Below are 12,537 nucleotides of genomic sequence, written 5' to 3' on the forward strand. Positions count from 1 at the left end.
TCTGGACCATGCAGAAGGGAAGAGAGTAAGAATGAGACCAAAGTCTTGGAAAAGGAGAAAGGGAATGGAATCTGACCCACATGTGAGCTAGATGGAGAGGGGGTTACCCTCCAGGACTAGATGGCGAATAATCTTAAATTTATGATAGAAAAGGTAAATGTAAGCACGTGAAATAAATACAGACATCTCAAGTTTCCATCACTGCCACCATCTCCTGATTATGAAATGGTTTATACATGGGACGCCTGGGTGGCTCAGTGGGTTAAGCAACTGCCTTTGGCTCAGGTTATGATCCCAGCATCCTGGGATCGAGTCCCACATGGGGCTCCTTGCTCAGCAGGGAGCCTGCTTCTCTCTGTGTCTCTGCCTGCCATTCTGTCTGCCTGTGCTCACTCTCTCTCCCTTTCTCTCTCTGACAAATAAATAAAATCTTTTAAAAAAAAAAAAGAAAGAAAGAAAGAAATGGTTTACACAGATTATGACAGCTTTAGGAGCTCCTGAGAGGGCAGGGTGATCCTGAAATTCGGGCTGAAGAGGTGGGATTAAAACTGACCTTGTAGGAATCAGATGGAGAGGAGGGCAAGGCAGCATGAAAGATGTGGGGAAGGGGCAGGAATCCTTGAGCATAATTCAGGGTGGCAGACCCTGTGTGACATTTATTTGTAGGTTCTCAGTGCTTTGAATCATCAGATAAAATATGTGCCCCTTTAAGGGACGTTTGGAAGCATGCAGAGATATTGTAGAGAACCCCACCAGGGGAGAGCCCCTCTGAGTATGTGGTTTCTTTTACGGATTTAAAAGATACACTATGAGAAGCTAAAGGAGTCAAAACACAGATTTGGGGGTTTCTTACCTCATTTATTTTGAAATAACTTTTATAGTATTTCTGGCTTGCTTGGTTCTTAGCTCCATGACCTTGAACAGTTACTCAGTGGCTCTATGCTCCATTTTCTCCGTTTCTGCATGGAGAAAATCAGATTATTGTAAGGATGGAGAGCAGTGCCTGGCATACACTATGAGCTATGATTGCTGTTCTAAAAATAGGAATAAACATACAGGTAGAAGGAAGGTATAAAAACCATGTGTAATGCGATAACTCTGTGACAGTTACTCTTCATATTTTGATTTTTGCAGTCTTTATCCTGTGTGTGTACATTTTACTCTGCATACTCTTTTGTACCTTGTTTTAGACTAACTGTCACAATACACGTCATTAACTTTTTTTTTTTTTTTTAAGAAATAGAAAGCAAGCAGGGGAGGAGGACGGGCAGAGAGAGAGAAAGAGAGAGAGAGAGAATCTTAGGCAGTCTCCATGCCCAACGTGGAGCCCCATGTAGGGCTTGATCCCACAACCCCAAGTTCATGACCTGAGCTGAAACCAAGAGCTGGATGCTTAACCAGCTGAGCCATCCAGGTGCCCTATGTGAAACATTCTTTAAAACTCACTTTAATGTCCTTATAGTCATTCATCATTTATAAAATTGTAAATCACTGGCATTGCTTCATTAGTTTTATCTGAGTCTTAAATGATTCTTGCTGTACTGGTGATTATAGCAACTGAGAGAGAAGGGAGGTAGAGGATGAGTAACTCGAATGGGGGCGGAGTATATTTACTCCTGAAATTTTGAAAAGCAACATATGCACAAAGGATGAACTCCATGACCAGTTTCACAAAGTCCCTCAAGGTCGCAAATACATATTTAATATATACATACATTTTAAATGGTTGATTATGGTAGAGTTGCACACATGTATCTGAAGCAGCCACTAGAATATTACAAACAGTTATCTGTGTCTCATGTCACGGAAAGGCATTTTACAATGTATTGAGTGAGTAGGGAAAAACAATAATTTAACAATAGGCATAATATCATCTTAAAACATTTATATATGTACACAGGGATAAAATACAGAAGGATCTGCTCTGAAGTTATCAGAGTTGTGGTATCCCAAATGATTTTTTTTTTTAATTTTTACTATTGTAACATTTTCTGGGTCTTTTCCTACAAGGAAGTATTAAATGGGGTATGTATTTTAAATGAAAAGGGAACACCTTTTAAAAGCAAGACAGCAGGTGCATTTTTGTGACATTTCCAGTGGTACTGCATTTCCAGAATGGAGCAGAGTTCGTGGCATTTCGTTCCTTCACTGTGTATGGGGAACAGTACAGAAATAGCATTTAGGCAGATGAACATTGGATAAACAGTAGATGGATAGTAATTGCAAGACTGGAGCCTCCATCAAAAACTAAAAAGTGATGCTTTTTTTTGTTTTTTTTAACTTTTTAATTTTTATTTTTTTATTAACATATATCATTTGTTTCAGGGTACAGGTCTGTGATTCATCAGTCTTAGACAATTCACAGCACTCACCATAGCACAGTGTCCATCACCCACCACCCCATCTCACCCACCTCTCCCCTCCAGCAACCCTCAGTTTGTTTGCTGAGATTAGAGTCTCTCATGGTTTGGGATGTTTTGATGATAAATACAAAAATGTTAACCAGAGACAGGAATGCCCTTTCCTGACCAGGAGGTGCCGGGCAGATGACCAAAGGGAGGAGACAGAAAGAGAGAGGGAGGGGGAGAGTAGTCATCTTGAGGGGGAACTTGCTGGCACAGATAAGGAGATTTGATCCGCTCCCTCGTCTGCAAGAGCTGCTGTGACACCTGAGACAGAAGGTGACATTGAGATTTCACAAGGGTTGAACAGGTGTGCAAAAACTAGCAAACATGTTCTTATCCAGGGGTCACCCACCTTTTTGGCCCTTTATCTTTTTCTGAAAATCAGCTGGAAAAAAAATCGGAGGGGAAGACGAACCAGGAGAGCCTGTGGACTCTGAGAAACAAACTGAGGATTTTGGAGGGGAGGGGGTTGGGGGGTTAGGTGAGCCTGGTGGTGGGTATTAAGGAGGGCACGTATTGCATGGAGCACTGGGTGTGTGCATAAACAATGAATCTTGGAACGCTGAAAAGAAAAATAAAATTTTAAAGAATATTTTAAAAATTGGGAAAAAATGATTTTTTTTTTTGAAAAAAGGAAAGGTTTTCTAACTAGATAATCAGAGGGGATTTTATTTTAAGATGTACTATGTTGAATCACATGAATAACAGTTATTTGTCTCCCCAGTTTCTGGCCACTTTGAGAGCATCTGTGATAACTTCTGTGGGGTTTTTGTTCCCCCGCCCTTTCTCTTTAATACTCCTGTGATTCCAGTAAAACTGAGCTGTCTCAGGTTACCCATGATTTTCTGGTAACCGAGGCTACTGATTTTTACTCCTGTTTCCTCTGCTCACATCCCATACTTCCTCTCATGGTTAAATTTTTCTCTATCACCTATATTTGATGGTTTGCTGGTTCTGCTGCTCTTTTATTTTGCTACTCCCCCAGTTCATCCTGCATGGTTCATTTTCCTAATTACAACTCTCAGTGCCTGGGCATGAAGTCCAAACACTTTGGCCCTCTTATTCTTTTTTTTTTTTTAAGATTTTATTTATTTGACAGACAGAGATCACAAGCAGGCAGAGAGGCAGGCAGAGAGAGAGGAGGAAGCAGGCTCCCCGCTGAGCAGAAAGCCCGATGCGGGCCTCGATCCCAAGACCCTGAGATCACGACCTGAGCTGAAGGCAGCGGCTTAACCCACTGAGCCACCCAGGCACCCTGGCCCTCTTATTCTTCATCCCACACCTTTCTTGACTTGCTTCCCACTGCTGCCCCCTCCCCATCATGCTGCTCTTCTGTGGTTGCTCAGTTGTTCACTTTCCCCAAACAAGCATTTGCAGTCCCCAAGGTTCCATTCATTGATCCTGCCAGCAGTTGAAGGCCTGCCATTAGCGAAGCATGAAGCTGAGGCCGGGGAGGACTAGACATCCACAGCACATGACGTCACAGACAGCAAGTTCAAAACTCCTCTTGCTGCAGCTTTCTAATTAGGTGACATTATGCAAATGACTTAATCTCTTGGTTCCTCAATTTTCTAATGTGTAATTGGACATTTCACCTTTTAGTGAAGTGAGTTATTACAATAATTAAATGTTACGCAGTACCTAGCAGATTACCAGGCAAAATAGTAAGTACTCAAAAGTTGGTATTTCCCTTCCTAACCCTTCCTCAGTTTTCCAAAGAACTTACAGTTTTCAAGCAGATACGGTATTACAAGTAACCTGAGTAGTATAAGCAAAAACACAGGGAGTTCAGAGAAAACCGCACAGAAAACACTATTGGGCTTATCTTTTTTTTTTTTTAAATACTTTATTTATTTGATAGAGACATGGCAAGAGAATACAAGCAGGGGGAGTGGGAGAGGGAGAAGCAGGCTTCCCACTGAACACAGAGCCTGATATAGGGCTTGATCCCAGGACCCTGGACACTTAACCACTTCTCAGCTGCCCCTATTTGGCTTGTTTTAAAAGAATATCGAGAGAAGACTAGCTAAGACTTTCCTGCAAGAGTGAATAACATAACGAAATGTACAAGCATGGGAAAAAACCAAGAAAGGAAAGCCCCACGTCCTTGGGGTCTTTATGCAAAGTCCCCATCTTGATGGAGCCTTCCTTGACACCCCACATAACACTGCATCCCAGGCCAGTCCCCCGCTTTCCTAGATCCCTGCTCTGATGTGCTTTCTCATTTCACCCACTGCTATCCATGTCTTCTATTTATGTAGTCTGTGGTCTGTGTCTTCAAAAGCATGTAAACTCCACGAGCACAGGCGTGTGGAGGCTGTATGTGTATAGCTCTTCACTGCTGCATTCCCCTTACCTAGTGAATGGACACCAGTGGTATGTTCAACTCTCTGGCTCGGGGTTATAGGACATGGAAGTTCTGGCTGATAGAGCTACAAAATCTGGCTGGAAATCACGAAAGTCACTAAATAGGTTTTAGGTTTTTAAATTTATTGAGTTGAAACTCCTTATCTTTGTTTTTGTTTTTCGTGGTTTTTTTTTTTTTTTTTTAAAACTGGGAAAGGTGTGCTATAGTAAAAAATGACATAGGTTGAAGATTGACAGAGAGAGGAAGACAAGATAAGAATCTATTGTGGTAGTCTAGGAACTATATGAAGAAAGCCTATACTAAGTGGTACTTAGAGAAGTAAATAGGAAGGGAAAGCAGACATTCCAGCAAAGTTACCTAAACCTGACTGTTAAAACATTAATAAAGAACGGGAGAAATGGAGTCATGGAAAGGAACACTAGGCAGCCATCCAAGAAATTGAGGAAATGTGCATATTCTGAATGTATTTATAAGCAACAATAACTAATTGCAAAGAGTCCATATGGTGTGATTCTGTTTGTAGAGCTATGTACATAAGTATATGTTAATACATTAAATTTATCTGACAAATAGACATCAGACTATTAACATGCAGATGGCATTAAGGAAGGTACCCGCTGGTCTGTAGTATTATGTTACACAGTTCTGTGCTATTTGGTTGCTTTTCTACAAGCACATATTATTTTATATTAAAGTGTCTTTAAATAATGTAACTCACTTTATATCTTATAAAAGAAATGTCAAGAGTATACTTCTAATCATTACAATTATTTTAAATCTATCACTTAAATCTCTGACAAAACACATGAGTATTAAAGCATAAGTACAGTTTGCATTTTGACTAAAAAACTGATAAGGTCACCCTTAATTCAAAAACAGTAATGAGGTGAATGAATTTGGGAAAGCATAATCCAAAATCAGAGACCTTCTAACTCATAAGTGAAGCCACTATTTTGTTCTAATTTATCAGAGTCAGAAAGCATCTCCTAATTAATGAGTAATGAAGACATTAATAATCCACAGAGTGTAATCCCCCAGGAAAGGGTTAAAGTTTAAAATCATGAATGCTTTGTACACACACACACACACACACACATACACACACACACACACACAGACACAGAGACACACACACACATTTATTTCGTAGTTTATAAGCCATTTTAAAATATGGTTGTGAGGATCAAAGTGATAAAAATTTAACTAATAGGAAATCTGGCATTAAAAGCATATGGCTTTCAAGAAAACTTTTTACAGTAGATCTTTGCTCTAAGTAGTTTTCCAGAAAAACAGTTCAAGGAAAAACGGTCTAAACCGTTCTCTATTTGAACATAAGACTTTGTATGTTATTATTTAAAAATGAACAGTTTTAATTTTTGAAGCAGTTATAGGTGCTTACTCAAATCTTAAATTTATCATTATTTCTCATTGTCTCAGGTGCCAGTTCAACAGATTCTGAGAGTGAAAATTTAGCTTTCAAATCAAACCCTGGAGCCATGCCGCAGTAAGTGCCGACAATCCCATCAATTCTCTGCACAACAAAGAATGTGGACAGAATCATTGTGGGGAGAAGCAGAGTGCCTTGTGCTGTGAAGGAAGAGGTCAGCTGATGTCAGCCAAAGATCAAACATTTGAATGTGGAACACAATTTTTAACTTAGGAGTTTAGATTTTGAAGTCCGCATTTCATCATCCAGATTCCAAAGTCAAACCATAGACAATCTTAAGTTTCAAGGACAACTAACTGGTTATAAATATATGAGAACATCATCAGCATCGAGAGGAAGCTAGTTAAATCATAACCAAAATGTGAATGAGGACCAGTCTAATTACACCAATTGCAAAGTGTGTAATTAGCCCAGAAATACTTGGATAAAGACTATTGCTAGTTAATCTTACCAGGAAAATTGTAAAATTTAGTTCTTCTTACAAAGACAAATGGATTATTTTCCAAAATAATTATTATGTAAATTGATGGTAATAATTAATTGTTTGCAAAAATAAAATCAAACCTACTGGGATTTTTGTAAAAAACTCCTTGAATATTGGGGCGCCTGGGTGGCTCAATGGGTTAAAGCCTCTGCCTTCGGCTCAGGTCATGATCCCTGGTCCTGGGATCGAGTCCTGCATCGGGCTCTCTGCTCCACAGGGAGCCTGCGTCCTCCCTTCTCTCTCTCTGCCTCCCTCTCTGCCTACTTGTGATTTCTCTCTCCTGTCAAATAAATAAATCTTTAAAAAAAAAAAAACAACTCCTTGAGTATTGAGACTGTGCTGATAAATTCCTTTGATCTGTTAGCAGATACGTAACAATTTTATCTACTCAGCATCAAATAATCCCGGAGTATTAATGCTAAAGGAACCTTATGAGATGATTTGCTCTGGCACTCCTGATTTCAGATAAGGATCTCAAGTTTCGAGAAGCTACTCCACTCGCTTGAGATTGCACAGCCAGCCTCTTAGCAAAATTGGGCCTAGAAACCAACTCTTTCCAACCTTTCTCTACACCTCACTAACTTTTATGCAGTAAGAAAAGAACTAAAAGGCCAAGACATTCTCAACAAAATTGGAAACCAGAACAAAGAACACCTGCTAGACTTAAAAGAGGCCATTAAAACTTTGAATTAAATACGGAACCCTAACCATAAAGATTTCAAGTATCTACTTATTGCTAAAGATTGGACCTTCTCCAGAGTCTTGATTTTCAAGTTCAATACTTTAGGTTCTCTGATACTAGCTGAGATATATATAGTTTTTTTTCTTTTCCCTGTGTGTTTATTTTGCTATCTGTAAGGTCTGAGCTATGCATATGTTGACCACAGCTATTCTAACTGTAGGGTATGGCTTCCCATTTCTGAAGCACTTACAACAGAAGTGGATTGAATGACGAAAAGAAACTGAGCTCTTGTGGGGAAATCTTTCAAAGAGTAATTCCTGCTTTAAGAAAAAAAACTGATGGAACACACTTGTCTCCTTATTTTCTAGAGCTCAAAAGAAAACAACTTCTGTCTCCTTGACAATAGGATCGTCCTCTCCAAAGACAGGAGTGACCACAGCTGTGATTCAACCATTGTCTGTCCCCGTTCAACAGGTAAGTGCGCCTTGGACCAGAGACCACAGTGAGTCAAACTCATTGGCAAACTTCTTGGTTTAAAGATTACGGCTTTGATTCCAACTCGGTATACTCCCTGCAGTATTTTTTAAGTGGAAACACAACTGAGAGGAAAGAAAATGGTAGGTAAAACTGTCCCTTTCGAGCTACTAAAAACATCTTTCATCAAAAACATATCGCCGATTAGTAAGTGCTTGCATTTCCATTAGGAATGTCCCTAACAACTCATAACCTGAGAAAATGGTATCTCTTTTAGCTATGACTATTTGATTTTTCTTCTACCTATAAATCCTCTTCTGTTTCACCACATTTATTAGCTTATTTAAAACAAATTAGAAGCAAGAAAAGCCCACATACCAACAAAAGTTTTTCCAAGAGATGAACAGTTAAAAAAATACAAATTCCTTGACTTAACCAAGCATTTTTATCCTGCCTTTTTTTTTTTTCCATTATGAGACTACCATATCCAAGAAAAAACAGCAATACAAACTACTGGAAAGTAATAGTTTACTTTGCAAACACTACAGAAAATGTTTTTTAAAACAGTAAAAAAAAATTAGAATGGAAATGTTTTAATCAGATGTATGTTACTTTGCCTTTGTGCTGTGATGCATATATTTAACTAGGACACTCACAAAAGGCTTCCCCACCCCTGCCCTTGAAATGTAAATGAATCCCTAACTGGTAAATCTGTTGTGTGACCATCACCAGCCCTCCTTCTACTGAGCACCCAGGTGTTTTAGTATTTGTAGAATGTGACATATACTCTTGGATATGTGGAATAGGGAAATAGTAAAGATATTTGAGTTTGTAAACTTGAAAAGAACCAACCAGTATAATTAATTCAAAGATGGCATAGATGTTTCCTTTAAATCCCTAAACCAGAGTGGTACTTATAAAAATATTTCTGATTAAATCAGTACATCTTTTTTGTTTAATATTTAATTATTGATAAGTGGTGAGTGTTTATTAGCAACATGTTAGACATTTCATTGGGAAAAAAAAATACATCACTAGCTTCATTCCCAAACACTTTATAGAACTATGCATGGGAAACGCGAAACATGTCGTGAATGTGGCAGAATATGTTAAAGTGTAACAGAAAAGCCTAAGAGCACGAAATATTTAAATACGTAAGCACCATAATAATGTAAATGGTACATTTAAATGGTTTAAGTTCTCCAGGGACACTAAATGGAAGGACACACATTCCAGTTGTACAGGTAGGATGAGGGGCTCAGAGAAACTCCGTTGCTTTATTACTGTAAGCAACGTCATGTGAAGTTGAACACCCGGGAGCCAGATTGCCTGGGTGCGAATCCCAGCTCTGCCACTTGATGTAACCTCTCTATGCCACGTTTCTTCATCTGTAAAATGAAGATAATACCATGCATCTCACCGGAGGATTCAGTGTGTGAGTGAATCTCCATACAACACTTAGAACCATGTCTGGCACAGACTAAACACTACGTAAGTGTTCCAATAGTCCTTGGACATATAAAGACAACAAAAAGTGAAACCCAGTCCTGAATCACAAACCAGTGAGAAGTCTTACGAGGATAATGAATAACGCGCTTTACTATCCTCACATCTCTGCAACTCTGCCAACATTCTCGATGATAACTTGTGACATATTTGGACCCATGATATCAGATCACCATCATCTGGGGTTAAGAAGCTAACAATTGCTTACATAGAAGGGCATAAATCCAAAGTATTGGAAAATAAATGATTGGAGAAAGAGACGTATTTTCCAGTCACTACTCTGGAATCTTTATATTTCCCCGGAGATGAGTGCCATACAGTAAGTATTTTAGCATCTTTGTTTTTTGCACATCAAGAAAGAACAATATATTCCTTTTTAACTTGTTTCCTGTAATCCCTTATATCAAGAAAGAATGCAGGTTAAACATAAGGTAGATGGTTGATAATTTACCCTCCACTGCCAGTAACTTGTGCTTTTAATTCCATGAATCCAGACTGTATTTAAAAATAAAATATAATGTCTGTGAGAACTTTTGAAAAGACCCCTGTGGAAGTCCCACACACAGAAATCCATTTGGTAAGAACATTTACAAGCTCATGGATCCCCAGGGAACTGAGGAACTTTTACCTTGAATATCCTTTTGAATAGAGAAGAGGAACAGCTGTGAAAGGAGGATGGGGAACAATGTCTGTACTGTACGTGAGCGTAGAGCAGCAAAATGACAGATGGCACTATTTGTGTTCCCTCGTTCCATTCAAGTGGAGCGATCCCAATAATGAAAGATTTCTTTAGCCCATCTTTTCAACAATTTATATATTCGGAATTTGATCCCTGTCTCTCTGCATTTTCAGGTCCACAGTCCAACCTCGTATCTCTGCCGACAGGATGGAGCTGCTCCTGCCTACTTTCCTCCTATTTTTACCAAGGTCTGACATCTCACGTCTCTTTCTCTCTGTTTGCTTTGGTCCTTAAGGTCCCTTCACATGGGCCTTCATGCAGCGGTCTTTAAAAATTAAAATGAACAGATCCACAGACTCTTATGGTTACCTTTGGCGCTAAATAGGTATTTATGCAACAACTGTTTTGTGAGTATCATCTGGTCAAGGGTCTGAATGGTGTGGGCGTGGTCAGTGACCTAGTAGAGCTTACTGTAGAGTGGGAAAGCCAAGAGGGTAGAAAAAAATGAGACAAAGAGCTGTGTAGGAAATTGCTTGGGAGAACCAGCACGTTTTAGAGAAAAAAAAAAAGACAATATTCAATTTGTTTTTCAAGTTTGTGTTTTGCCTTGCCAAAGTGAATGACATCCATTTTGATAGTCAACTGCTCAACTCAGAAATGGCTGCATGCGGTGTATCTTTTTTTTTTTTTTTTTTTGAGAAAATTACAAACCTTGATTGAAATACATCTAAAAAGGCCCAAATAAGTAAACAGATTCCATGTGTGTAGACTAGAAGATCATGAAGTCATGAGCCCCAAATTAATCTCTAAATTTAATGCAGATCTAGCTGAAATTCCAATTGGTTCCTTGTTTTATTTCTTTAATGTAGAACTTAGCAAATTTGATTCTAAGAAAAAAAGGTCTAAAAATAGCAAAGGTACTCCTGAAGAGGAAAATTCAATGCTGGTAAGAGGGCAAGGGATTTGTCATCAGAGATGTTAAGACTTTGTAGTAGTTAGGACAGTATCATGCTGAACAAGACCAAACAAATGGGCAGGTGATCAGAATAGAGCCCACAGTATCTCCAAAAACCTGCAGATCACTAGGTAAAGAATGAGTTCTTCAGCAGAGATTAAAAAAAAAAAAAAAATTAAATTGGACTCCTACTTCACACTTTTTACAAAAATCTAGGCAAAGTAAATGAAAGACAAATGTGAAAAAGCAAATCCATAAAATTTTGCAAGGCAATAGGGAAGAGAATCTTGCTTTTCTTCTTGTAGGGGATGATTTTTTTTACTTCCAAGCCAGACTGGATCCCGCTTTATTAAAGGTCACTTTGTAAGCAGGGTATTTAGTATAAGACACTGGCAACAAATAATAATTTGACAACTTTCAAGCACCAAAAAAAAAACCAAAAAAAAACCAAACCCCCAAAAAACAATAAAACCTGACAGAATGTGATGCCACTGAGGTTGTCCATGAGGTTGTCCTCTAATCTGCTGAGAACAGCAGATGTCCCCACAGTGTGGGTAATTCAGCTGCTGTGTGGTTTTAGAGCTTCTCAAAGACAGCTTCACCAGGTCATCACCAGGAAGTCTGTGCTATGTGAAGGTGATTTGGGGGGTCCCAATACACCTCTTGATTGAAGCAAATCGAGAGGTCATGAGATTTTGCTTTCCCTCCACCCAAGGCTTCCCCACAGTGGCCTGGCAGATGGTGATATTACGGAACTCCTCCTGGGCACTAAAAGAAAGCCTCAAAACTAGACATAAATCCTCTTTCCTCCATTGCATCCCAGCTCCTGAGGCACTGACATTCAATTAGCGGTATATCCCTTCCCCCAGAAGAAAACCGTGAAACATAGTGTGTGCTAACTCCACAGCTTAGTAAAAAGAAAAGTGAAACATAATTATGTATTTTTATAAAGGTTGATTTAAAAAAAAAAAATTACAAACTGTAGAGTGATGGGAAGCACAGAGCATACTTCACTAGGCATTTCTAGTGCCTTCTACCTTCTGTGTCTAGACCGTAGATCATCTCTGATCTCAGCAGAATTGCTTCCTTCCTGGCCTTGGCTTTCCCCTTTGTCTGTGAGCATCTTTTCTCCCTGCTTTGCTGGGTCCTTTTGGGCCTGGACTTTGGTTTTGGAGGGGCAGGTTTAGAAGATAAATCTGCTCATCTCCTTTGTAACTCAAAGTAGCCTTCGCTTTGTCACCCTTAGCATCTTTTATTTGGTCTTTCTCTCACGCATGATGGTGACAGTGAATGTCAGTCAGGTGGGCATTGCTGGTCTAATAGGCACCCTCACCTGTTTCCTCACACTACTCTTTAAAGATTTCCCGGTTTCGCAGCTGGTCAGAGGCAGAGCCTGCGCCTCTGTCTGTGGGCCACTGGGCTTAGCTGGAGAGCAGAGCTGGTATGGGACGGTGGGACTAGGGCCAGTAGGGACACATGGTAGACGAGAGAGCAACTAGTCTTATGTGGCCTTTCTTTCTAAGTAGTTCAGCCCCTT

The 12,537-nt window shown here is 39.4% G+C and overlaps 1 protein-coding gene across 1 annotated transcript in view; it reads left to right on the forward strand.

Moving 5' to 3' along the window:
• Window positions 1-12,537, forward strand: part of PALLD (palladin, cytoskeletal associated protein) — a 387,801-nt gene that overhangs the window by 155,628 nt on the left and 219,636 nt on the right. The window contains exons 3-5 of the mRNA XM_044224820.1: window positions 6,211-6,277; window positions 7,755-7,860; window positions 10,219-10,293. Of these exons, the coding sequence (XP_044080755.1) occupies window positions 6,211-6,277; window positions 7,755-7,860; window positions 10,219-10,293 (248 nt within the window). The remainder of the gene's footprint in view (window positions 1-6,210; window positions 6,278-7,754; window positions 7,861-10,218; window positions 10,294-12,537) is intronic.

This window comes from Neovison vison, chromosome 11 (assembly GCF_020171115.1).
Source record: "Neovison vison isolate M4711 chromosome 11, ASM_NN_V1, whole genome shotgun sequence".
Classification (NCBI taxonomy): domain Eukaryota; kingdom Metazoa; phylum Chordata; class Mammalia; order Carnivora; family Mustelidae; genus Neogale; species Neogale vison.